Genomic DNA, 27,193 nt, shown 5'->3' on the forward strand with positions numbered 1-27,193 from the left:
AAACTATAGGTGTTTTGTCTCCAAGTATTGTTCGGGTGAACCCAACATGAATCTGAAAACCAGGTCAGATCCATGAGCCTAAACACGACACAAATTTTCAAGGTTAGCACGGACACTAGCTGTTTAACTTGAAAATTTTATTTTATTTTAATTTTTTCATATTAATACAAACGCACATACAATGATTATGTTTAAACTATAAAATGCAACACTCATTTTTCTTTTATCTTTTAAGCTTTTAGCATGAAATACTCAATCCGTTTAAACATACATGGGTCATATGGTCGACCCGAACAAGACCTGTTTAGCTAAATGTGTTAGCGGGTTCAACCCGAAACTGGCCCAAATCCGCTTAGACTAAACTCAAACCCACGAGTTTCATGTTAGGTTCCTATCATGTTTAAATTTCACAAATTCAGACCCCCATTAAAAATGTGTTGGTTTAGAGAAACCGAACAGGATCAAGATTAAAAAAAATACTTGATAAAGTCTTCATGTTTGAATTTAATCAGTCATATGACGGTTAGAAATTACTTCAACTTGTGTTTAATCAGCAGCAGGTTCGGTGGGATTCGGCTCTGCGGTCTCCATTTCCTTAACCTTTTCAAGCTGCCTTAAAAGGTCTAGTCTTTCAGGTCCATATGTAGATGGAATCTTCACAAAACAAATGAAATTCATCATTTAAAATTAAAAAGTAAAAAAAACAACTTATTTTTTAATGTAAGAAACAATAAAAGGGAAATTAAGACATATACAAACCGCTCACCAGTGACGGTACATATCTTTGTATAGCAGCCAACATTGCTGCATGCCCAACTGCAGTGACCTACATCATCATATCACCCATTTGGCATGTTAGATATGATACATAACGCAAATTGACCCGTTTGTTATCACAAAGATTACAGAACTCACGGGTAGTAGCATGAGGATACCGATTGGAATAACTGATGTCAAATTGGTTAAAGTTCTTTTAAGAGCTTGTTTTTCTTTTTCAGTTAAATCATCCCCTATAAGAACCCTTCTAAGTAACCCTACAGCTGCAGCAACATCTATGGCAAGAAGTTGAGTACCCTGCAACACATCCTGATTGTAGATATAATATGATCAGTCACCGTTGTTTTAAGGGGTGTTTGAAGAAATATGAAAGGTAATTAAGAAAGATAAATGATGACTGAGACAAGATTCTGCATTTTTGAAACATATAACGCTTGTTTTATTAACAGAAGATGTTTCTGGAATCGATGAAACAAATATTTACATATTAGAGGTGGAAATACGTAGGGGTGTGTATGAAACCGAAATAACCAAACACAACCCAAAATCAACAGTTCGTTTTTATGTTTTTTTCAAAAAAAAAAATCCGGTTCAGTTTTGGTTTTGCATGTATCGAAAACCAAACAAACCAAACCGAGCCGTAAAAACGGAAGCAGCTTTTATAACTGAACCATACCGAACCTGGAAAAACCAACTTTTGTCATTTAATAAATGGATTCTAGTTTTTACTTTTGGAGTGATAAATAATCTGCAAAAGTTTTAGCCTATATGTGTAACAATCATTTAATCATTAACTACCAAAAAAGTTTAAGCCCAAAGTTTCAGGTCCAAATTCATTATTTTGGGCCTTTTCTCGGCCCAAAATTTCAGGACCAAAAGAGGCATAACCAAAAAAACTGAACCCGTTGTGAAAACTGAAAACCAAAAATGCTGAAACAAAACAATTATCATATTCGGTTTGAGCTCAAAACCGATCCTAACAGATAAACTTGGTAAACGTATTTGTATATTGTGTGTCAATAACTGATTACAATAGGAGTATAAATACTGAATGCATTTACACTCTAGCCCCTCTAATATAATACATGCACATAATAAACTTAATTGTCTAATATTCCCCCGCAAGCTAAGGCCGAGGAGCGACTTGTAGCTTGGACCGTAATAGGAGAAATCGATGTGAAGATAGCGGCTTGGTGAACACATCTGCTATCTGATCATCGGTAGAGATAAACTGAACTAAAAGCTTCCGTCGGGCAACCTTCTCTCTGACAAAGTGAAAATCAACTTCTACATGTTTTGTGCGTGCATGAAATACAGGATTCGCAGATAGATACGTAGCACCTAAATTATCACACCATAAAGTAGGTACTGACTTAATCGGAACTCGAAGCTCTTGTAGAAGTGTTTGAAGCCAGGTTAGCTCAACAACCGTATCAGCCAAGGCCTTGTATTCAGACTCAGTGGACGACCGAGAGACGGTCCTTTGTTTTCGTGCAGACCATGAAACTAGGTTGGAACCTAGATAAATAGCATATCCCCCCGTGGATCGACGGTCATCCGGACAACCAGCCCAATCGGCATCAGAGAAAGCACTTAGAGAATTAAAAGCTGAGTCGGTATAGGCATGAAGAAGCGTGCCAGAAGCATGTTCGAGCCGTAAGCCATAATCAGCAGTGCCTTGCAGGTAGCGAAGAATTCTTTTAACTGCGGACCACTGATTATCAGTGGGAGAGTGCATAAATTGGCAGACTTTGTTAACTGCAAAATTGATATCTGGACGGGACAAGGTAACATACTGAAGGGCACCCACTATCTGACAGTATTTGACCGGATTGTCGAATGTTGGACTATCACCAAGGGTGAGATTAGCATTAGTGGCCATAGGTGACGAAACCGGCTTAGCATTAGAAAGACCTGCCCGTTGAAGAAGTTCAAGAATGTATTTCTTTTGTGATAGAATCATGTCATGACCATGGTGAATAATTTCAATTCCCAGAAAATATGACAAGTTGCCCATGTCCTGGACTACAAAGGTCTGTCTAAAACTCTTGACTACTGAATCAATAGCATCCTGGTTGTTTGTTACCTGTCAGTATAATGTCATCAACATAGACCAACATGTATAATAATGTGCCCCTGTTTGAATAAACGAACAATGAGGGATCTGTTTTAGAGCCTTGAAATCCCAGAGCATGAAGGGCCTTGGATAATCGATGAAACCAGGCTCTAGGAGCCTGCTTCAATCCATATAAAGATTTGTGAAGAAGGCAAACGTGATCTGGTTTTGTCGGGTCAACAAAACCTGGTGGTTGTTGCAGATAAACAGTTTCATTTAGATCATCATGTAAAAACGCATTCTGCACATCGAGTTGCCTTAAAGGCCATTTTTGTGTACCAGCTAGAGATAGAACAACACGAATAGTCGTCGCTTTGACAACCGGGCTGAACGTCTCCTGATAATCAATCCCCGGTTGTTGCCGAAATCCCTTAGCGACGAGGCGTGCTTTGTAACGTTTGATAGCCCCTGTTTGGTCCCTTTTTAGTTTGTAAACCCACTTGCAATCGACTACATTAGCATTAGATACTCGTGGAACCAAAGACCATGTACCATTTCTCATTAAGGCCGAATACTCTTCCACCATGGCTTTACGCCAAAGAGGATTTTTGTTGGCAACAGTAAAGGTGGCAGGTTCAGTTTCTGAAGGGACAACAGTTGTATGAAAGGAAGATAGGTTGAAAGGCTGTGTTTTCTTGGGGTTTTGGCGTAAATTGGGAGGTCGAGTTCTAGGTGGGATTTGGGTTGGGTTGGTTGGAAGTGGATTAGAGGTGTAGGCAGATTGCCTAGGTCGACGTTGATAAGTTTGTAGAGGTGGGGACGGTGGTTGCGGGGCTATAGGTGTTTGGAAAGGAGTATTGGATTGTGGTTCATGGTGGCCCATAGGTGATGTGGGCTGGATAGGAGGGATCACGATTAGGACATAGTGATGGAATGTGACCAATACCACATCGGTTGCACGTTCCATAAACGGTGTTTTGGTTTGAGGCCCAACTAAATTGACTTATGTTTCCTCCTTGATTACGATTATTGTTGTAGTTACCACGTCCTCCACGACGGTTGTTTTGCCCCCCCCCCCCCCCCCACGAGTATTACTTGGCCGATTTGAATAAAAGGCCTGTGGGGAGTTCTGTGAAGCAGGTTGTGGGGAGTTCTGTGAAGCGGGCTGAAGTTGGAGTCCGAGTTGAGAAACCAATTGTTGAAGAGCCTGCATTGTTTCAGGTGGAGGAACTGTTGAACCGGAGGTAGCAGTGGAACTATTGCTAGTTGTAACAGCTGTGAATGCTTGAACGGGTGCAATATCTGGAATATTCTTCTTGACCATGAAGTCAAGATCAGATAGCAATCCCTGAAGTTTAGAAAAGGCTGTGGGAAATTGCCTTGCAAGGATATTGGTTTTTAAACTATTGTATTCGTCCCGAAGACCTGAGATAACAAGCATGACCAAATCTTTTTCTTTCATTGGTTCACCAATATTGGCTAGGGCATCTGCATACTCCTGTGCCCTAGCAAGATAGGCTGAGGTAGTCTCATCACCCTTCATGGCAATCTTAAGGAGTTGTGTTTTAAGGGTAAACTCCCTTGAGGAAGTGTGGGGTGCATAAGCATTCTCAAGAGAATGCCATAAATCTCGAGAGGTAGTACCTTGAACGTGTTGAAACGAAGCTTCTGAGATGGTTGATATCAACAGTACCCGGACATGAGCATCATTAGCCACCCATGTTGTATAATTAGGGTTTGGCTGCGGCTCTGCAGAGGTGCCCTCCTTGGCTTTTTCAGTTGTTTGTTGGATTGTTTTTGATGGACAAGGAATGGTTCCGTCTATATAGCCAAATAAATTATTTGTAACAAGAAAAGGCTGAATCATAGCCTTCCAATATCCATAGTTTGTAGGAGACAAGGTAAAACTGAATTTGTGGGAATTGTGTGAAGTTTTCTCGGTGGTAGTAAAGGCAGCAAGGAGAGCCATTGGATCGATTTAAGGCTGGTGGTTTGATTTCTGGCAAAGAGGAGAGGTGGTGCGGCAGAATTAGGGTTAGAACCTAGGAGGCTCTGATACCAAGATAAACTTGGTAAACGTATTTGTATATTGTGTGTCAATAACTGATTACAATAGGAGTATAAATATTGAATGCATTTACACTCTAGCCCCTCTAATATAATACATGCACATAATAAACTTAATTGTCTAATACTAACCAATAACCACCTATGCTGGCACATCCCTAGAAATATAGATGGGGTTGAAAACGCATCAAAACATGTAATACTGTATGGGCAGGAGCGGGTTGACCTGCTAACACTTTGTCTATTTTTAACTTTTTATATAAAAAGTCAACATGTTAATTATCATTAAAAAAATTAGTCCAAATCTTTGGATAAAACGATTTTAGAGGGTGTGTATATATAGATTTTGGGCGACCTTCAAACCATTTGACCCTTTTAAGTTTTAACTGAATATTTTGATTTCACACGCGTGCGATAAAACACGATCCGATCGACCCGTTTACATTTGGGTCAAAATTTCCAACTTCTTAATAAATCATAATAAGTTTATGAGAGTGAAAGGGAAGTATTTACCGTGGCAGTTTCTTTAAATTTGGTTATGGACCTTCCAATTATATCATCTTCCTCCGGCACCTTAACCAATTGAACCCCTTCAGCATCTTTAGAATAATTAGCCATTTTGATATCATCCTTTACACACATACAGAAATTTAAATAATTATGAACATCAGTTTCAAAACAAAAGTAGACAAAAACAAAAACTTCATAATGTCGGGGTTATTATTGATATCAATAGGAAAAAGAGAAAAAAAGACAAATATCATGATTCGGCATATCAACTTCTTTGTATTGAGTCTTTATAATATAAGAGGTGCCATTTTTACCCATTTTTTATTGAAAACAGGTCAAACAGGTTAAATGTTTAAGAAGTTAGTTCAAAATGAAATTGGCCCAGAGAAAAGTCAGTTGAAAGTGCTAAGCATAAACATCCCAAACTGTCTTATTTAAAAGAACTTGCATTATCATTATTATTATTACTGTAATTATATAGTTTTGTAATCATATTCAACACACAACTTTTACAAATAAATTATCACAGTGACGACAAAGAAGATTGAAAAATGAAAACTTTAAACTTGATTCAGTGAAGATGAAGATACCTTGTCAAAAGAATCTGGTTCTTTCTTTAATAGAGCATATCCTCCTGAACGAGTAAGATCAAAAACATTTTTGGTACTGCTTTCAACCACCAGCCGCCTGCATTAACATTTCATATCCTATTAATGAGTAATGTAAAATGTATTTTCTGTTTAATGGATACTGTTGTGTTCACTTTCCAAGTCATTAGAGTTCAATCATTATCTTTTTACGATTAAACTATTTGCTTGAGATAATTGTAGATCAAAACAGTAGTTGGACACAATATCATTCAACTTACTCGGGTATACCTAATTCTTCCATAGACTCCTGTAAGATCTTGTACCTATATAAGAAAAATGTGCATTATATCATTTCATTAAGACCAACTTCTATTTAATATTTTTAAAAGAAATAAGGCATACCCTTTAGAAAGGAATCTTGCAGCCTTTACATTAGAAGGATTCTCAATCCATTTACTGAATCTTATAAAGCTCTGGATCCAGTGTGAACAAACATCTAAAACAGTAGATATAGCTTCCTCATTTGGAGGACCTTTTGTAGTTTTACGGCCATGTAAACTTTTTTGAGTATCAATGTCTCCGGGATAGAAAGGAAGCCAATCCAATTCTTCACATACAACCTATAAAATGATGAAAATTGCAAATCTTACTCTGTACAGTGTACATGATAATATGATATATTAATCCAAATATGCTAACCTCCACATACAGTTGATAAGAGCTTATTGATGAAAGCTGAGGATAGTATAGCACACTGCCACTAATAAGATACCTGTTTTGAAGAAAGATAATAATCAGATTTAAATTATGAATTTGCAAACTTAGATTTGTAATCTGAAAACTTTACCTGATTAATCCTTCTATGGGTTTAGGTAGCGCGTCGAAGTTGTTTGCAGATAAGAATGACTGGGTCCTCCTTCCCAAAGCAATGAAGAATCCAAAAATAGCCAAATCTTTATCTAAAACCTGCAGGTGCAATAATTAAGTTAAACTATGCAACATGACTAATCTTGATATGATTCTGGAAGATTGCTTGAAACTAATTTTATTTACCTACCTCAATACTTTCAGAGGTTGTGAGTCTTGACCATATTCTCTCTCTATCAACCGCCCATTGTAACTGCTTCTGTACAAGACCCACCCAAAAGAGAACTTCAGTGCCTTGATCATCTTTCACTCTACATGCTGCAGCTCGAGGTCCAAAGTGGACCAAAAATTCTCTGTGTAGACCAATTTCTTTAATGAAACTATAAGCTTTGCGTATAGGAACAATTACTTCAACCAGCATGCCCATCAGTCTACCAGTTAACTCAGGAAGAACAGAGAAATATTGTGTGCAAGCAACTTTTGTGGGGCCCAGTTTTGTTATTGCAGCAATGCAACTCAAGGCTAACAGGAGCAAAGATCTGTCACATGCATCCCCTGAGTTCAAGGAAGTGCCTGTCTTAAGACTGGATGAAGAAGCAAGTTAGCATGATGAGGTGGCAACTTTGTCATGTTTGCTTATAATGTCTATGTTCTATCTTGGACGAGTTGGATGGGTTATGGGTCAAATCAAAAGTTTATGTCAAAAGGGAATGGGGCCGAACGGGTTGAAAATTGAAAAAAATTTATTATATAACGCGTATAATTTCTTAAAACAGTTTTATATCACAATAGTATAGATTCTGTAACCTTGACACGCACAAAAAAAAAGCGGGTGTGTCGATCTGATGCGTGTTGATCCTTAACCGGTCCGTTTGGACCAATACTGAGAAAGTACTCGTTTCGGCCATTGCCCACCCTGTCTATTTTGCCACATCTGACTGAACAAGCAAAAAGTTGAACTGCATACAAAAGGTAACTGCTTACACTCCAGTAGCAGCAGCAAATCGTTGATCTTTTTGAAAATAACTGACAAAACTGGACACCACCGAAGGCACTTGCTCAGACCAAAGCCAGTCATAGAGTTCGGGTTGCTTGTCAGATAGTGTATCCCGTATTATACTTTCCAAGGGAGCAGAAAGCTGCGATAAACTGCATAAAAGTTAAATTCAGATCAAGTAAAGGTAATGTAACAGATTACATTATGAAATGATCGATCTATAGTTCTATACTCAGTCATTTGCTTGGAAATATTAATGATGAACAGAAAAAAAGGAAAAATATGATGAATATAGTTGGAGCTTAAAGTGCAACAATACAAAACCAACCCAAGTCAAACTGTCGAAACACAATTTTTATCAAATTGAGATATTCATTGACAAAAGACTTTTGAGATATTCCATCGTTTGATGAATGCAGACTCTAAAACTAAACTGACATACATAAAGACATCTGTATTGACTTAAACACAACAATATATAAATGGTTATATCTTGTGTTTCCTCATGCAGACTTGAGATATCTGATGGATTAGTAGAAAATTACTCAAAATCCTTACCTCCTGTGAACAAAAACATTGACGTCTTGGTCTCTTCTGTCTCCCCGAGATGATAATTCACATGCTGCTGACAGTAACGAATACACTGAGGCCTGAAGTCATTAGAAGTTAATCAGCTATTAGCTTTATGTCAGAATCAAGCAGTACAGTCAAAAGAGCATAACCGTGTATTAGAGATATATAATCTCCAATCTAGAAGTTCAAAGCAGGTTTTCATTGTTATGTTGTGGTCTCCGATCCATCATGGGTCGGGTCCGGTTTAGACGAATAGACAGAATTAGGAGATTAAGCTGTTTGAGTTTTGGCCAAGCCCAAAAGCTTTAATCAGGCCCAGTTTAGTTAAAGGGTTAAACCCTAATTGTCTAGTCTATATATTCTCTCCTGTACTTGTAAGTTGGTATCACTCAATAATAAGAAAACCCTAGTTATCGACAGTGGACGTAGGTCATACACCGTAACCGAACCACTTAAATCCTTGTGTCTCTTTCGTTTATTCTTTCGGTTTTACTATTGTATTCGTGTTTGTGTGTGACTCCGAACCTAACAATTGGCATCAGAGCCTGGTTCTCGATTATACACACAGTTCCGCCGCCGCCGCTCCGCTGCTACAGTACCGCCGCGCTACAGTACCGCCGCCGCTACAGTCCGCCGCCGCTGATCAGGGTTCCGCAGCTGCTGGTTCGTTTTTTCTGATCAGTTTCCTGTCCTTTTATTCCTTGGGTAGTTTGGTTGTTTGCTGTAATCAAAACTCAGTTTGGATAATGGCTGAGGACGGAAAGATCAAGATTGAGAAGTTTGATGGTCAGGATTTTGGATGGTGGAAAATGCAAATTGAGGATTTGCTATGTCAGAAAGACTTAATGGAAGCACTAGAAGAGAGGAAACCGGAAAGTATGAAAGATGATGAGTGGAAGGTACTTGACAGAAAAGTCATAGCTGTTATTAGACTCTCACTAGCTAAGAATGTGGCATTCAATATTGTAAATGAAACTACCACGTATGGTCTTATGAAAGCCTTGTCAAATATGTATGAAAAGCCTTCTGCATCAAACAAGGTATTTCTGATTAGACAGCTAGTTAACACCAGAATGAAGGAATGGGCATCTGTTACCTCTCATGTTAATGACTTCAACACTATTATTTCTCGTTGGTCTTCTGTTGATATCAAGTTTGATGATGAAGTTCAAGCGTTACTCTTGTTATCCTCGTTACCCGAAAGTTGGTCAGGGACTGTTACTGCAGTTAGTAGTTCTTCTGGGAATACTAAGCTTACTTTTGAAGGAGTCCGGGATTTGATTTTAGGGGAGGACATAAGAAGAAGGAATTCTGGTGAGACATCTAGTTCTATATTGAGCACCGAAGGGAGAGGTAGGAGAAGAGAGAAAGGTAATGGCAGGGGTAGGTCAAAGTCTAGAAGAAGAAGTCAGTCAAAGCCCAGAAAAGACATTGAGTGTTGGAATTGCAAAGAAATGGGGCATTTCAGAAACCAATGCCCTAACCCCTCAATTTCAAAAGAAAAGAAAGAATCTAAGAAGGAAGTTAATCTGGCCACCGGTTCAGATGATTCAGAAGGTTCAGAAGAGACTCTTATCTGCTGTGTTGAAGAATCAACAGATTCATGGATTATGGATTCTGGTGCATCTTTTCATGCCACTTATAGCACGAAGAAGATGAAGAATCTCCGAACAGGTAATTTTGGTAAAGTTCGTTTGGCTAATAATCATGCTGTTGATATCACGGGGATGGGGGATATTGAACTAAAAACTTCATTGGGCACCTCATGGACTCTAAAGGATGTTCGGGTCGTTCCTAGCCTTAGAAGAAAGCTAATTTCTGTTGGGCAGTTAGATGACAAAGGATATGATGTTATGTTTGGTGGGGGTCAATGGAAAGTTGTGAAAGGGAATCTTGTGATCGCCAGAGGTAAAAAGAAGGGCACTTTATACATGGTTGAAATTCCAGCTGATGGGGTAAATGCAGTGACCAGTGGACCGAGTCAGTCTAGTTTGTGGCACCAACGACTCGGCCACATGAGTGAAAAAGGGATGAAAATGCTCGTTGCTAGAGGAAAAATTCCAGAACTGAAGAAGGTTGAATCTGAATTTTGTGAACCATGTGTTTTCGGTAAAAAGAAGAAAGTATCTTTTGTGAAGACCGGAAAACAACCGAAAGCTCAGAAATTGGAGCTTATTCACTCTGATGTCTATGGACCAACTTCAGTCTCTTCTTTGGGAGGATCGCACTATTATGTCACCTTCATTGATGATTCGACACGCAAGGTATGGGTTTACTTTCTTAAAAATAAATCTGATGTTTTTGATACTTTTAAGAAATGGAAAACTGCTGTTGAATTGGAAACTGATTTGAAGGTGAAATGCTTGAAGTCGGATAACGGTGGTGAATACGTTAGCAAAGAATTCCGTGATTATTGTGAAGAGTACGGTATTCGGATGATCTTTACAGTCCCTGGCACTCCTCAACAAAATGGAGTGGCAGAACGAATGAACAGGACGTTAAATGAAAGGGCAAGAAGTATGAGACTTAATGCCGGGCTTCCAAAGACGTTCTGGGCAGATGCAGTTAACACTGCAGCTTATTTAATTAACCGGGGATTGTCAGTACCGCTGGGTTTCAAGACACCAGAAGAAGAGTGGAAAGGTAAAGCTGCAGATTATAAGCATTTGAAAGTCTTTGGGTGTAGCGCTTATGATCTAGTGAAAAATGACAAGCTTGATGCTAAAGCTAAAAAATATGTTTTCATTGGATACGGGTCAAACGAAATGGGCTACAGGCTTTGGGATTTAGAAAGCAGAAAAGTAGTCAGAAGCAAGCATGCAATTTTTAATGAGGCTGAGTTATACAAAGATAGAAACACTTCAAAATCAAGGGTTCAGAAAGAGCAGGTTGAATATGAAATTGATGCTCAGAAAAAGACAGTTGAGTCAGCTACCGAACCCGAGACAGAAACTGAAGAAACCACAGTTCCTGAATTTGAAGATGATGATATTGGTGGAAATGAAGAGTCAGAGGGAGTCTCTGACAGTGGGAGTTCAGAGTCTGAGGATGAATAGTCTCCACAAGAACCTGACCCGCCTCAGCACTGGGTTAGGAGGTCCACCAGAGTTTCTAAACAGCCGGTACGTTACAAACCTTCAGTTAATTATCTCCTTTTAACTGAAAATGGTGAGCCAGAGAGTTATTATGAAGCACTTAAGTTGAAAGATTCGCTCCAGTGGGAGCATGCTATGAAGGAGGAGATGAACTCTTTGAGTAAAAACCAGACATGGGTTTTAACCAAGTTTCCACCAGATAAAAGAGTTCTACAGAATAAATGGGTCTATAGAGTCAAGGAAGAACATGATGGGTCTAAACGATACAAAGCTCGTTTAGTGGTCAAGGGTTTCCAGCAAAAGAAGGGAATTGATTATAATGAAATATTCTCTCCAGTTGTGAAGATGACCACCATCAGATTGATCTTAAGTATTGTTGCTGCAGAAAATTTACATCTAGAGCAATTAGATGTTAAGACAGCATTTTTACATGGTGATCTTGACGAGGAGATCTATATGGCACAACCTGAAGGATTTCAGGTTGCCGGGAAAGAAAAATGGGTCTGCAAATTGAAGAAAAGCTTGTATGGTCTGAAGCAGGCACCTAGGCAATGGTACCTAAAGTTTGATGATTTTATGGTGAGAACTGGGTACAAGAAATGCGAGGCCGACCATTGCTGCTACTTAAAGAAGTTTAAAGGCTCATATATCATTCTACTTCTTTATGTAGATGATATGTTAATTGCAGGATCTGATATGAAGGAGATTCGCAAGTTGAAGAAACAGTTGTCTGATGAATTTGAGATGAAAGATCTTGGTCCAGCCAAACAGATTTTGGGGATGAGTATATCCAGAAAGAAAGATGGCTCCATAACACTATCCCAAGAGAAATACATAGGGAAAGTGTTAGAAAGATTCAGGATGAATGATGAGAAGACTAAACTGAGAAACACACCTTTGGGAAGTCATTTCAAACTTACCAAAGACCAGTCTCCCAGAACAGAGGAAGAAAGAACAGAGATGGCTAAAGTTCCGTATGCATCTGCTGTTGGCAGTCTCATGTACGCCATGGTTTGTACACGGCCAGACATTGCTCATGCTGTCGGGGTAGTTAGTCGTTTTATGTCGGATCCGGGAAAGGAACATTGGGAAGCGGTGAAATGGTTACTCAGATACTTAAAGGGTACTTCCAGTTTGGGGTTATGTTTTAAGAAGAAGGATACAATTCTCAGGGGTTATTCAGATGCTGATCTGGGTGGATGTAAGAAGACGTTTAAAAGCACTACTGGTTATGTTTTCACAGTTGGGGGAACAGCAATATGTTGGATGTCCAGACTTCAGAAAAGTGTTGCTTTATCAACCACTGAGGCAGAATATATGGCAGCAGCCGAAGCAAGTAAAGAATTAGTATGGTTGAGAACTTTTCTTGAAGAGTTGGGAAAGAAACAGGCAGAGTTCTTCTTATATTGTGACAATGAGAGTGCAGTGAAACTTGCGAAGAATCCAGTCTATCATTCGAAGACTAAGCACATCGGGAGGAGATATCACTTTGTCAGAGATTTGATCAGTGATGGTGTTTTCAGTTTGAAAAATATCTCAGGTGCTAAGAATCCAGCAGATATGTTCACCAAGCCGGTGATACTGGATAAGCTGAAGCTGTGCAGAGCTTCAGCAGGCCTTCAGGAATAATGTTGAGAAGGCGAAGGGTAACTAGGAGGTGCAAAACCAGATGGGTTTTATTTTACATGTACAAGGCAATGCAGGTGAAGACATTTTACGTCTCCAAATGGGAGCAGGTTGAAATGTTTGACGCATCCAAGTGGTGGTTTAGAGAAGATGTCTCGAAGCCCAAGTGGGAGATTGTTATGTTGTGGTCTCCGATCCATCATGGGTCGGGTCCGGTTTAGACGAATAGACAGAATTAGGAGATTAAGCTGTTTGAGTTTTGGCCAAGCCCAAAAGCTTTAATCAGGCCCAGTTTAGTTAAAGGGTTAAACCCTAATTGTCTAGTCTATATATTCTCTCCTGTACTTGTAAGTTGGTATCACTCAATAATAAGAAAACCCTAGTTATCGACAGTGGACGTAGGTCATACACCGTGACCGAACCACTTAAATCCTTGTGTCTCTTTCGTTTATTCTTTCGGTTTTACTATTGTATTCGTGTTTGTGTGTGACTCCGAACCTAACATTCATTATCATGGATATTGATTGTAGTGGTGGTGATGTGTCCAATAAGATGCATATAATAGATTTTCTAATGAACTTGATAAGCACGTGTTTACAGAAACAACAAACTCAATGTATAAAACATGCAGAATACTTCTAACTCAAAATCAACAATAAAGAGTGGCCCCGTACACCATATAGCTCCTAAGGGTTTGGATTAAGTCTTTGTACACAAGAATTTCAACCTAGGGCCTAGTAGCTTTACACAATCCATGTTAACCCCAGAAAAGACAACAGGTCGAAAATTTAGAAAACCCTGACATTCAGCACCATTTCCAAGCCATTAATGAGCAAACAGTGTCAAATATATGGTTATAGCCGCTTAATGTTAAAAGTGGCTGCAACTGAGTACGTATAGAACCCATTAACACATTGAACTAAAATACTAGCATCTAAAACTAATCTTGGTAGTAGACTAGTTGGTTCACTTCACAAAAGTCACCAAAGTTCTATCTGTCAACTGATACAAATATAAATTCACATTGATTTTCTTCCAACTTGAAGCATAACATGCAACCCTAAAGATAATTTTTGAAAATAAGACATGTATTTGAGGCATATATCATCGAAAGAGGAAATAAAGCTGGAAAAATGAAGAGCTAGTAATTGTAATGATGGTTCAAGAATGAGTTTTAAGATTTTAACAAGAAATGTTCAGAAGGTAAGATTGGTTCTTAGAGACAATGTTGTTACGTAATAGGTTGAGCAATCTGAAAGAACAACGGACTGAAGCTGTAGAATTTCAGTTTCATATTAAATTGGCAATGCTGACTCCAATTAGACATCCATTAGTCATCACCATTCATTACAACTATGATATCTATACTTTTTACATAATACAAAGAAATATAGATTATCCGCTGATACCTAATAGGTTATGTTCAAAAACAGTATCCATTTTAAATATTCTATTTCAACATGACACCTAAGCTTAAAACCAACAAATCAGTACTTCATCAACATCAATTACGTATAATGGGAAAAAGAGAGTCAGCATAAGAAAAAACTGATACAAGTAACATACGCAGATCTGAAAACACAAACGATGCTTACTGGGGTATATGTATACACATCCACTCATGTAGGCCTATATTTATATGTCTACCATGAAGATAATGTACAAAGAACACACACATATTTGGAACAAACCTGATAAGATAAATCCTTCACCCAAGCGTTTTGGTCTATACCAAGCCAGGCGGTTGGAAACCATGATAAATTGGACTTAGAGCTCCGCTCTTTAATTGCCAGCTCATATACCCTTGCAGCATCATGCAATGATCGGACAAGGGCACCATTATATTCTTCATTTTCCAACACTCTCATTCCCTTTACATTTCCACTAGTACTTGCTTGAGAACTTCCATTTACTGTTGCCCCATCATCAGCAGAAGCAAAGGGGAACAAGTATCGCGTTCTTCTTGACTTGTTATAGGTCAAGCAGGATAACTGAGGATCTACTGGTGAGGAACAAAGACCGGGAGTCAAGTCTTCAAATAAACAAAGATTTATCCGAAACCGTTTTCTAGAATAAACCTTACGAAACACCCGACGATCCACATCAGCTAACTTCTTGTGGAATAAACAGGTTTTGAAATGTTTACATGAGTTCCATGGATTCAGATATCTGCATCATGTATGCTAATTTAGAAAGCCAAAGTTTGACAAGTAGAAATAGTATGATTCGATAGCCTTATGATTGCTTGTAAGGGCTTTAAAAGAACTGAACGTTTGGCGGGAAGTTCGCTTATGTTCAATTTTTCGTGCATTCAATATATGAATGAACATGAGCAAGGAATTTCATTCAATTAACTAAATGAACGAACACGAACCAAGGGCATGCCAATTCAATTGCGTTCGTGAATGTTCGATAATGTGTTCAGTGAAGGTTTCTAATACTTTTAATGACTTTCTAATCTTATATATATATATATATATTTAACTATTTAAGCAACACTAATAACTATAAAACAAAAATATATGAGTATTACGTGAAAACTATATGTGTAAATCTTCTAACAGATAACATGAATGTTAAAAAAACTACACACAGAAACTTGGTAGCCAGACGGAACTGTTGACACTGACCATTCTCGGTTAGCCAAATCAAATAAAACATTGCTTGTGTTAATTCCTGTTCGTTTGTTATACAAACAAGCAGTTTCGTTACGTTAGCTTTTCGTGAACCATTCTCTTGTTCGATAAAAGCTTAACATGATCAAGGCCTTGCTCGGGTCGGTTGATTTACAGCCCTCATTACTCATTAACTATGTGTTTCTCAGACAATAAGCTAGGGTAGGGTTTAATTCAAACAACTATCGAAGTGCTTAAATAAGAACACCTAATAACAGACTCCATTGATGAAATTGCAATCCATGATATCTTATGGTATTCACGATTCAAGTTTATCCAACGAATAGTGTGTTAAGACTTACGGATATTCACGATTCAAGCTTATTCAATTAGTATAATAAGTGTATGAAGTATAAACTATCCAATTGCGTCTAATTTCGGTTAAAGCAGTTACTAATCAACGGAATTAGAAGATAAAAACAAGTAAAGTAAATACAGTTGCATAATTAATAATAATAATAAGCGTATAATAATTTAAGAATTGAAATGAAAAAGAGAGAGAGAGAGAATGAATACTTGGTTCGAGTGATAGAACGTTGGCGGCAAACGGTGGGAAGAAGGTGAGGATGAGGAGGTTGAGAACTGCTCATTTGATCATATAACAAAGAAGAATGTAGAATCACTCGCCGGTGATATTACGACGGCAGAAGGAGGTAACAGGATAAGAAAGACGGAGTGATTCGCGGAATAGCCACGTCGTGTATTATTAACGATTTATTATTTACAACAAGATCAGACTGATGAGTGACAACTGATAAGACCAAAATGTCGGGTCGGGTTATGGATACTTTCCGGTTCGGTTAGCCGGGTGGTGGTGGAGAGACTATATTACAATTTTGCCCCTTCGGTTTAGTAGGTATGGTAATGTGTCAGCTAGGACGGGTTTTTTTGGGTATGGTAATGAGTCATGTCTGAATAAGTTTCTGACTCATTCAGCAATAACATGAGTCTGACTAATTGAAACTTGATTTTAACTTTCAGATGTTTTTTTTTTCTGTCCGGAAACAAACATGTTGAAGTCTGAATGAATAATATGTTTCCACCTGGATGGTTTCATTCAGATGGTTTCAAACAGCCCTTCATACGCAGTTTTATAATTTGTGTCTCATAGCTGGTCTTGTACATGTTAAGTATCCATTACTCAATGCATATAGTCGCAAGCATTGTCTGCTTTTATTACAGTTGGTTGATTGACATACATACAAGTTACAACAATCATTATGTTGATTATTTTTTTCGTCGGTGTATTCTCGTGTTTTCATTTTTCATGAGATTTTTTTCTTGATTGTTTATGAACCTAAAAGGACGGCACCCATCTATTAATCGTGTTTAAGCTAAGTTTTTAGTAATGGGTTGTATGAATATTGAGCTTTTTAGCCGGAGGTGAGACTAACCAAATGGTAACAACTCACAAGAATGAATAAACAACTTCCGAAGTGCTAGCTATTAAGTTGAATGTTTGCATCGTTCTAAATAAAGTGGTGTAGAAATATAAGGTATAGGTTGAATTAGCAACATCATAATGATTTTTACAGTTAAACTATATATATTTTTTAACAATCAATCAAGAATTATATTAAGAAACAAAATTATCTTAGCAAGATACTAAACCAAGCAAAAACAAAACGCAATGTCAAATATAAATACAAATAACAAATTCACCACCCATTCCTTCGATCCACCCTCACAAATTGTCAAATGTCAATGTAACTCCAGCTTTTTCCCAAGTTAATCCAAAGCTTTCGATCTATCTCAGATACATAACAAGCTTGTCGATTTAATTACCCCTATTACATTTTGTACATGGACCGACTTCCCCTAAAAAACTTCCGACTTTTCCAAATACACCGCATCGTTAAAACAACCTGTTGTTTTTCAAGTAGGGAGATGATAAAACTTGTATAAATTATGAATAGAAAACTCGAAAATAGTCTCTACCTCACACCAACTAGTGATCTCGTTCTACATCAATACCGATTATATCGGCGATATTGACCGACATTTCGTATTTCACTGATATTCCCGATATCAGTGTTTTAAGTATTTTTTCAACTTTTAGTATTTAGTGTTAGTGTTTTGAGTCTTAATCGGTTTATACTTGCTACAACTATTGATGTTTTTCAAGTTACAAAAAAGATAATTTGTTAAATACTATAAAATTGTTAGTATTAAAGTATTATATACATAGATTCAACATGATATTAAAATTGCCGATGTTTCTCCATGATAACCGATATTTCAAATTTCTATCTTAACCGACATCCGATATTTTTGAACGTAAAGTTAAATTATCTCTCAACTATATTAAGATCGACCTACCTCTGTTCTATTCCATTCCGTTCTATTTTCTCTCAAACCCAACACAAAAGAAAAATGGAGCGAGCAATCGATCTGATAATGTCTGATGCAATTTGTGAGCTATTTCCAGCCATGATGAACTTGGATGATGATCATGATCATGATGAGAATAAGAAGAAGTTGTTGGGTGTAAATAAAACAAGTCATCGATTGCCAAAAAGATGAAGAAATCAAAAGCATTGAAGAGGAATTTATGGGGTCTGGATTTACCCGAGGATAAAAAAGAAGAGATGAGAAAGATAGAAGATGAGTTGCAAGGCGGCAGGGATTATCTCCCCGGAGGTGGTCATGGGCAGGAAGAAGAAGAAGAAGAGGTTTTCCGCTCAAATAACGGTCTTCGAGTCGTCCTGGGAACGCATTATAAGTCAGCCAAGGCCGCTGCTTTCGCTCACGACTCTTCAATGCTTTCGATTTCTTCTTCTTTTTGGCAACCGATGACTTGTTTACACACAACAACTTCTTATTCTCATCATGATCATCCAAGTTCATCATTGCTGGAAATAGCTCACAGATTTCATCAGACATTATCATATCGATCGCTCGTTCCATTTACCTACCTAGGGTTTCTTTCCTTTTGTTTTGGGTTGGAGAGAAAATAGAAATATAGTTGTGAGCTAACTTAACTTCACGTGCAAAAATATCGGATGTCGGTTAGGATCGATTACTCCAACACGACAAAGCAGTGTTGGAGGTTTACGGGCTTGAAGCTAGACTTAATTTCCCCCACCGCTGCTTCCGGATCAACAACATTAACATTGATGAAGAAAATAAAAAGGAATGTATGTCTAAAACTCTAAATGAGTAGTTAGTTATCTACTGAGTATATATTAACAACAAGATATTATTATATTATGAAACTAATGTTAATTAAACTCCTAATCATATTTCAGCTTAATACTAGCTTGGAAGTTATATGATTTCAAAATACAAATGTGCAAGTGATTATAGGTGCAGTCCGAACGTACTGACCTACAACAACATGCTTTACGATTTGTAGCGAATCACTTCCTAGGATACAATTAAGCAACATCAGCATTTTACGGATGGTGATTGATTGATTGGTAGCCACCAACCCGATGGTCGATCATGACCCTTGAGTTTAAACTTTAAACCATCATCTTTTGACACATTTATGTTTCTAGCTTTTTTCTGCTAACTTTGCATTCACTTTGACCATACTCATTCAATATGATACTAGAAGCAAAATCATCATCATCATCATCATCATCATCATCATCATCATCGTACTCAGTATATCCCACCAATAGCAAGGCTATGGTAGGGTCTGAGGAGGGTAAGATGTAGACAGCCTTACCTCTACCCCATAAGGATAGAGAGGCTGCTTCCGGTGAGACCCCCGGCTCGATAGTAGTTTTGCATCAAGCCTTGGACATAAGGCACATAGCACTCAATCATCGGGACCGGCTGATCGGTGCATGTACCCTTGTCTTTCGGCTATCAATGCCACTACATGATGCCTGATTAACCGTCCGTCACTTTTAACGTTATTTTCACGAGATTAGTAAAATAACGTCAAAATTAGTGCAATTTCACTTTTGCCCACCCGAGGGTTCACACATACTAGAAGCAAAATGCATTCATTTTGCTAGAAGCCGATTAGTAAAATACTAGAAGCAAAATGCATTCATTTATTTATAGTCTGTAATCTATGCAAAGGGACTGGCTGGCTAGTTAAGGATGAAAACACACAAATGGCTTCTCTATTAGTATCAGCATCAGCACTATTGCATAAGAAATTTATTATTATGTTTATAAATCAAATCTCAGGTTTCAACAAAGATGGTACCATTTACACTAATCCAATTATCATATCACAAAACCCAATTCAGTCTTCTAACCAAGAATTAAAAAAAAAAAAAAAACTGTAATCTTCAGCATCCTTCACTTTTAGACTGAGGACCATCACTTCTACACAAGACCGAGAATAACTACTCCGCGTTCTCAACCTTTTGACTACTTCCCAAATTCCAGTTTTCTTGGATTTCATTAATCCCATCAAGATTGTTACTACCTATTTTGTCTCCATGATTGGGTCTTCAAGTAATTCTATCTATTTTGATAATTATATAAACCTTGGCTAGTAACAAAATTTGTCCAGAAGCAAATGAGTCCCAAAATAAGTGGAAGTGGGCTCTGGACAACAAGGGTATCGTCTTCCTTATAAATTGGGCTAATGGGCTAATTGCAAGATGAGTTCCAATTTCCATGATAAATAAATGCTCCCTTATCTATTTTAGTATCTATTTACAATTATTATTACCATGCTCTTTATTATCTTATATATTAGTAAGTTCCAGGGGTATATTTTAACGCCCTGAGCGTTAAAGCTGATTTTGCAAAGCTTAACGAGTGGGATGTCACTTCCTTCATTAATTAAGAGGCGTTAAAAGCAAGTTGGGTTAAAGTGTTAATGGGCTTTAAAATCTTCTATACTCACACAATACTTTAATAATTGTTTTTTAATTAAACTAAGAGGGTTAAGCAGGGTTAAACCATTTCCTTTTGGTAAAATGGTGTAAAAAGAGTTAAAGTGAGTGATGTGACGTCTAGGTAGAGTTAAGGTGCATGAATGTATACGACTATACTCCATGGACTAATGGTTTAAAAAGTTTATTTAAACAAGAAATAAGAACATCTCAGTTTTGAATGCATTAACAATACATTAATAATAAATGTAACACATCATTTGGTTTCATTGAAAAGTGTTCATATAAATTGAAATGCACCCAATGATGGGCCAAAATGTTGATGCATCAGTTTAAGAGCTCAAAACTATAAATGTTCCTCTTCGGGCAAAAATACAATCCTTAACTCTGTGTAAGTCACTATAAAACTTCATTAAGGAGAATGTAAACTCAAATATTATTGACAGTATATCTTGTTGAACTTTTCACAAGTGGATCAAGAATCACAATCAAATAGAAACATAAGGTTTTTCTTAACTCAAGCGGCTTTTTTCTTCTATTTTTCACTACCCAGACTCTATCAATACCTTTATTACACGTGAGATTTTGTTGGTTATGGTTGTTACCGTAAAAGCTTTTAAACTAATTTTCTAAATTATGGTGTGTGCCCGTATGGTATAAAGATGTTTTGTCTTAGCTTGTCAAAATAAACACAAAATGACCAAATAGGATAAATCTCAATTATCCAATAAAAGATCCTGTTGACTTTTGACCAATGATACGTACCATGAGACATTAGTCAGTTTAATCTAATGACTTGTATAATGTCCCAGTCGATTTTAATAATATTGTTGTCAATACCTTTGGTCATCAGTCAACTTTCACTCTTCTCAAACTCCAAAGGGCAATCTCGTCATTTCACCACCCAAACCAACTATTTATACTCCAAACTGCAAAACCTCAAACCACACGAAACCTTAAACCACCGGAAAAAACATCACAACCAACATGTCTAAGTCTACCACCACCGGAATCACTTCTTTGCCCGCCGAAATAATCGAGTCCCATGTTCTAACTCGACTCGACGGACAAACGTTAGCCGCCGTCAGCTGTGCCTCCGCCGCCGTACACTCCATGTCGGAAACAAACCACCGGCTGTGGTCGGATGTATGCCACTCCACGTGGCCGTCAACTTCCGGTGAGATTGTGACCGGAATCATTTCTGGTTTCTCCAGCAACGGACACCGGGAGGTTTACTCTCAGGCGTTTCCTTTACCCTCGCCAGACCCTACCATCATAATACCGCCTTCGTCACCACCAAGAAGCGAAAAATTAATCAATCGTAAGCAGTTTTATGACATAACTAATCACACTTAAATATAGAGAATTGTATTGTATTTTTATCTATGGTGTTTAAATAGCAGCTCCATTTTACTATTTTCATTAATTAACTTTAGCTAATATATATTTTATAGATTTTAACATGTTTTATATAAAAAAAGGCAAACATGACGTTACAATATTTTTATTTTTTTCTACCTGTCGATATAAGTTTTATTGAAAACATGCAGTTTCGTATGGAGTATTGATATCGAACTATATATCAATATGTTGATATAACTCTATTTTTATAAAGTTTATTATACTAAAAAGTATTTTTTATATACGTTAGAGGTTATAAAAGAAAAACAAAAATATATATTAGTGAAAGAGAAATCAATTAGTGCAACTATTAAAAAACCCTGGGGTACACAGTAGCACCCATTTCAATATAATAAATAATACTAGAGTTGTATAACTTTCAAATATGATAATGATACAACTAGCTAGTTTTTAAGAGCATTCTTATTTAACCTATCAAATTTTGTGAGAGAAATTTTATGAGAGATGTTTTTATAATTTAGAGAGTTGTTTAGAGAGTTGTTTAGAGTGGAAGAGAAAAAAAATACAGTGATTTTTCTGTATATTTAAAAAAGTTTTTGTAATACCCTATAATTTTTTTTAATATTTATTAAAAACGGTTGTGAGTGAACGAAAAGAAAAGATATTGATAAAGGTATAAAAAATAATATTTTTTAAGTTGAAAATGAGATGGAAAATTAAAGACTTTTTAATATAATTTTGGATTTTAAAATAGAGAATTAGATATATATGTTCTAATATATGTACGTCGGAGAACAATTGGATCCCTTTTTAGATATGACAATTATGGAACTAATTTTTAACTTTAATATTTTAATATTTGTAGCAAATGTATAAAGAGAATAATATCACACTTGAATCCCTGTATATGATAACTATATAAGGCTGAGGGGTGTGGGGGGCGCGAGAGGGGGCGTGAGTGGGGGCGCCAGCCAATAATATTGTGACGTGTGGCAGAGAGAGAAACTTGATAAGATGGGTGTTGGTAGTGGTGATAGCGCCCCGGGCCATGGTGTGGAGGGGCGCGAGAGGGGGCGCGAGCGGTTTATTTTTTTATTTTTTTATAAATGTATTAAAATAACGTATTATTAAAAAAACTCATAAATTATTTAAAAAAACACACATTAATTAAAAAAACACATTAATATCTAAAAAAAAAATTAAAGTACTAAAAAAAAACATTATTCTTATTCTTCGGCTTGGTCTTCTTCGATCAACCTCTTCCGGATACGTTCCTTTTGTTTTTCCATCAGCATTTGGTCGACCGGATTTAGGTGGCTGAAGTCTCTTGCAAGGAAGTCCAAATCTCTCATTCTTTTTTTTTCCTTTTTGTCATTAGAGACCACCTCCATAGTTTTGTTGAATTTATTGAGGGATTCAACAAGATCGTTGATGTTTACGGCTTCCCCCTCAGCCGGTTTTTTGCCCCTGGCGTCCCTTCCCAATGGCCGCCTCCTCGGCGGTGAAGACGTTTCCTCCCCCGCAACGTTTAGGTCGAATCCAACCCGGCAATCCGACCCGGCGGAAGTGCTGTACGCTCCAGACGAACTAGTTTTAGTCTGTTTCGGCCCTACTTCCGCATCAACGTCCGGCGCCACCAGTTTTAGTCTGTTTCGGCCCTACTTAAGTCATTTAACTTTTTTATTTAACTTTTTTATTAAAAATCATTTTTAAAAACGTTAAAACAATTACCGCAACGCCGATCCTCAGAAGTGACTATCCAAGCCCGACACAGGGCTTCCTTCTCATCCGATGACCACGGAGTGATTTTCCGTTTCGCCCTTCCGGTCGAAGCCGAACCCGACCCGTCCGTTGCAACTTGTTTTTTCCGGTGGACGCGTCTTCTTTGTCCCGCAGCTTCACCTTCTGGTTCTGGTTCTTGTGTCTCCGGAACTACAAAGTTAGGAGACGGTTGTATGTTGGATGGTTGAAAGCCGGATGGTTGTTGCGACCCCGAATAAAACATCGGTTGGTCCGGTGCCGACCATAAATCGTCGTAACTGTAATCTGATTCTAGGTTTGGGTACCAATTTCCAGCCATGTTTTTAAAAAAAGGTTTGGAAGATGGGGTGATTTCGGGTTTTGGGTGTGGTATGTGATATTGGTTTGGGTTTGATATATGTTTAATACAGAGAAACAAAATCGAGTTGGAAATAGGTTTGATATGGGTGTTGAAATGGGTTTGATATGGGTTTGTTATTATATATAGGAAAAAAAAACGTTTTTTTTTTAAATAAAACACCCCCCAACGGCTATTCACGCTTTCCAAGAAAACTCTTGCGCCATTCTCAGCCGCTAGCACCCTGGCGCCTGCCTCGTTTTCCGCTCTCGCGCCTCTCTCGCGCCCCTATCGCGCCTCGGTGGTGTGGTGCTCGCGCCCCGGGGCGCGAGCGTCCGGCCTCTTGCGCCCTTCCTAGCGCTCCACACCCCTCAGCCTAACTAATCTATGGTATTTATGTGTTGCAGTGACTACGACACGATTAATATCCGCAGTGGACATTTACCACCGTAACAAACTAATTTTCACGAAAACCGAAGAAACCGAAACCATTTCAGGTTGGTTCCAATGCTCACCATTCCGAATCGACTTACTAGACCCAAAAGACATGGTTCCAACCGAGATACCACATCCGGACCAAGACTGCACGTCTCTAACCGACGACATGACACTAAGTTGGATATTAATTGACCCCAACTCCAAACGCGCTGTCAATCTCTCCTCCCACAGACCGGTCTCGGTCCAACGCCACTGGTTGACTGGCGACGTACAGATGCGTTTTGCATCCGTACTCGCAGGTGACAACCACCCGCAGTTGATGCAGTGCGCGGTGGTTGTCAGCTGCGGCCGGTCTGAGGGAGGGGAGATGCAAGTGCGGGAGTTGAGTATGCAAGTAGAGGACATGGATGGGAAACATTTGAATGGGAAGGACAGTTTGGTAATTTTACAAAGGGTGATGAATGGCAAAAGAGGAAATGGGGTGAAGAGAGAGAAAGAAGCAAGGAATAGATACAAGAAGTTTGAGGAAATGAAGAGAGAGAAGAGAGAGAGAAAGTTGAGGGTAGAAGAGACATTAGACATGCTATCTGTGGTTTTTGGGTTATCAGTTTTTGCTGCTATGTTTTTTATTTTTTGTTGAATAAATATTATTATTTTATTGTAAGTAAAAACAATGTCAAAATGTAATTAATTGATATGATTTATATTATACTAGACGAGTGCCCGCGCGATACAGCGGGAAATGCAGGCCTTAATAATCACGTAAGAGATTTATGGGTGCTCATCGTTTCATTTGAAACCGCGGATTAAGAATTCTTATTTTAAACTTAATTTAGTAGCAAAGTACAAATGAAACCGAAATCTAACCATTGTTAATGGTTTGTTTTTGTTAGGTTTTAATTTTCAACGGTTTAGTTTCAGTTTTCGATGACAAAAAACGGCTTGGCTCACGGCTTAGTTTAAAACCATCAAAACCGGATCACAAACGCCTATACGTAAGATGTTATTTTTTTAACTGAAAACAAACTAGACAATATCATACTCAAATTAAAGAGAATTAAATGCTCGTTTTTATGGTGCAATTTTTTAAAAAAAATATTAACGTATGAAAAAGTTATGGATGTTTAAAAATCGTGGGGGAATATGAGATAAAAGTAAAATTATAAATAATATATAGTTAAAAGATGGGGATCATAGTTGAACTATTCTTTAAATTTCCAAATGTTGATTAAAGTTGATGGGGCAATGTTGTAAATAATTTGAAGAATTATAAAATAAACGTTAAATTTAGTGTTAGAATGACTACTATACCCCTCTTTATAGTTGTACCATGTGTTTAAGCAATTGTAAATCCCTTAAAATCTAGTGTCTTAATTTGCCCTTGTATGATGTATTATATATAGTATAGATAAATTAAGTATATTTTTATTTATTAAAATGTTAGATAGCTAATTTTTAATTAAATTTAATTAACCATAAAACAGAATATATACATCAGAGTTGGTTTTGTGTCCCTTCTAACATAATGTTGAAAATAGTTGACGTCATCAAATACCATTTCCTACTTTTATGTAATTAATTTTGAGAACGATTTTCTAATTTTCAAACTTTTGTTATGACTTGTAACTTTCAAAAAAAGGGAAAAAAATATAAATTAATATAAATTCGTTTTTTATTTATTTATTTACAGTGGCAGGGAGGCTCGGAGAGTGTGCGAGCCGCACCATCGGCCCGGGCACATAAGTTTCAGGGGCACAAACTTTTTTATACATATTACATATATGTTTTTTTGTGGTAAAAATAAGGTTATTTGCAATGGTTTATGAGATAATTACATATTCAGAATGGTTTCTGCTTATAATAAATCGGTCGATAAAAGTTTTATCCATGTACATTAACAAATAAAAAGTTTTCATTAAGGTCTACGGGCCTTTTAATTTTGGTTCGGTTGAGGTATTTAAATTCTCGGAGACGGTCCTGTATAGTGGCAAACCTACGTACTATCTTATACTGGATTATCATTCAAATGACTATGCCAAAAGCCCTTTGATGAAAATTCGTTAATGATAAGGTTTTTTGTTTATAGGTTGATGGATTGTATAAATGAGTCGAATAGAAACCGTGTACTTTTTGTGTTAAAGACGTCGATTCTAATCTAGACACACTTAAAATCATTTTGTATTTCGGTTCAAGTTGTTAAACTTAGTCTAATAATACCTTAAAATTACCTTTAATTGAGAGGAGTAGGGTTTTTCATAACTAGCTAGTTGAATTCATGTCGACCACCATTTAAAAGAAAATTAATTAAAGTTTTATAGAGTTATATCATTTACTCGTCACATTATGTATACGGGAAACATACCTAATCTCTTTTTCTAAGAATGTAAAGTAATTTTGCAATAAATGAAGTTGTATCGAACTTTATCCACGTAAGATAACGACACATTTAATGTGAGTGTTTTAATTTTAAAGGTAAAACAAATATAGATAAGTTAATTAAAACCAAAGTTGTTTCTATTATAGTTGCTAAAATTACATGTGTTTTAGAAAAAATAATAATTATGTAGTTTTTTTTATCAAGGCTAACATTATGCCAGGACTACGAGAATCGTATGATACACTTGGACATGTAGCATTTTAGCTTTAGTTTTAATACA

At 37.3% G+C, this 27,193-nt stretch overlaps 2 protein-coding genes across 2 annotated transcripts; one reads left to right on the forward strand and one right to left on the reverse strand.

Moving 5' to 3' along the window:
• Positions 1–268: 268 nt before the first annotated feature.
• On the reverse strand, positions 269–16,529 carry LOC143545704 (uncharacterized). Its single transcript, XM_077037539.1, has 15 exons — positions 16,350–16,529; positions 14,850–15,327; positions 8,423–8,514; positions 7,852–8,016; positions 7,058–7,451; positions 6,848–6,966; positions 6,700–6,772; positions 6,403–6,620; positions 6,279–6,323; positions 6,001–6,097; positions 5,414–5,530; positions 916–1,086; positions 767–826; positions 546–654; positions 269–503 (listed from the first exon to the last, which is right to left on the reverse strand). Exons 1-14 carry the CDS (start codon positions 16,421–16,423, stop codon positions 547–549), a joined length of 2,211 nt encoding a protein of 736 aa, XP_076893654.1. The 5' UTR covers positions 16,424–16,529; the 3' UTR covers positions 269–503; position 546.
• A 4,837-nt stretch (positions 16,530–21,366) lies between these two features.
• LOC143545687 (putative F-box protein At2g36090) lies at positions 21,367–25,209 on the forward strand. The gene is made up of 2 exons (XM_077037527.1): positions 21,367–21,959; positions 24,506–25,209. The coding sequence occupies exons 1-2, from the start codon at positions 21,626–21,628 to the stop codon at positions 25,174–25,176; spliced, it is 1,005 nt and encodes a 334-aa protein (XP_076893642.1). The 5' UTR covers positions 21,367–21,625; the 3' UTR covers positions 25,177–25,209.
• Positions 25,210–27,193: the final 1,984 nt, after the last annotated feature.

Source organism: Bidens hawaiensis, unplaced genomic scaffold, assembly GCF_021521415.1.
Source record: "Bidens hawaiensis isolate Kalapana, Puna unplaced genomic scaffold, B.hawaiensis_p1.1 tig00013993_1, whole genome shotgun sequence".
In the NCBI taxonomy this organism is placed as follows: Eukaryota; Viridiplantae; Streptophyta; class Magnoliopsida; order Asterales; family Asteraceae; genus Bidens; species Bidens hawaiensis.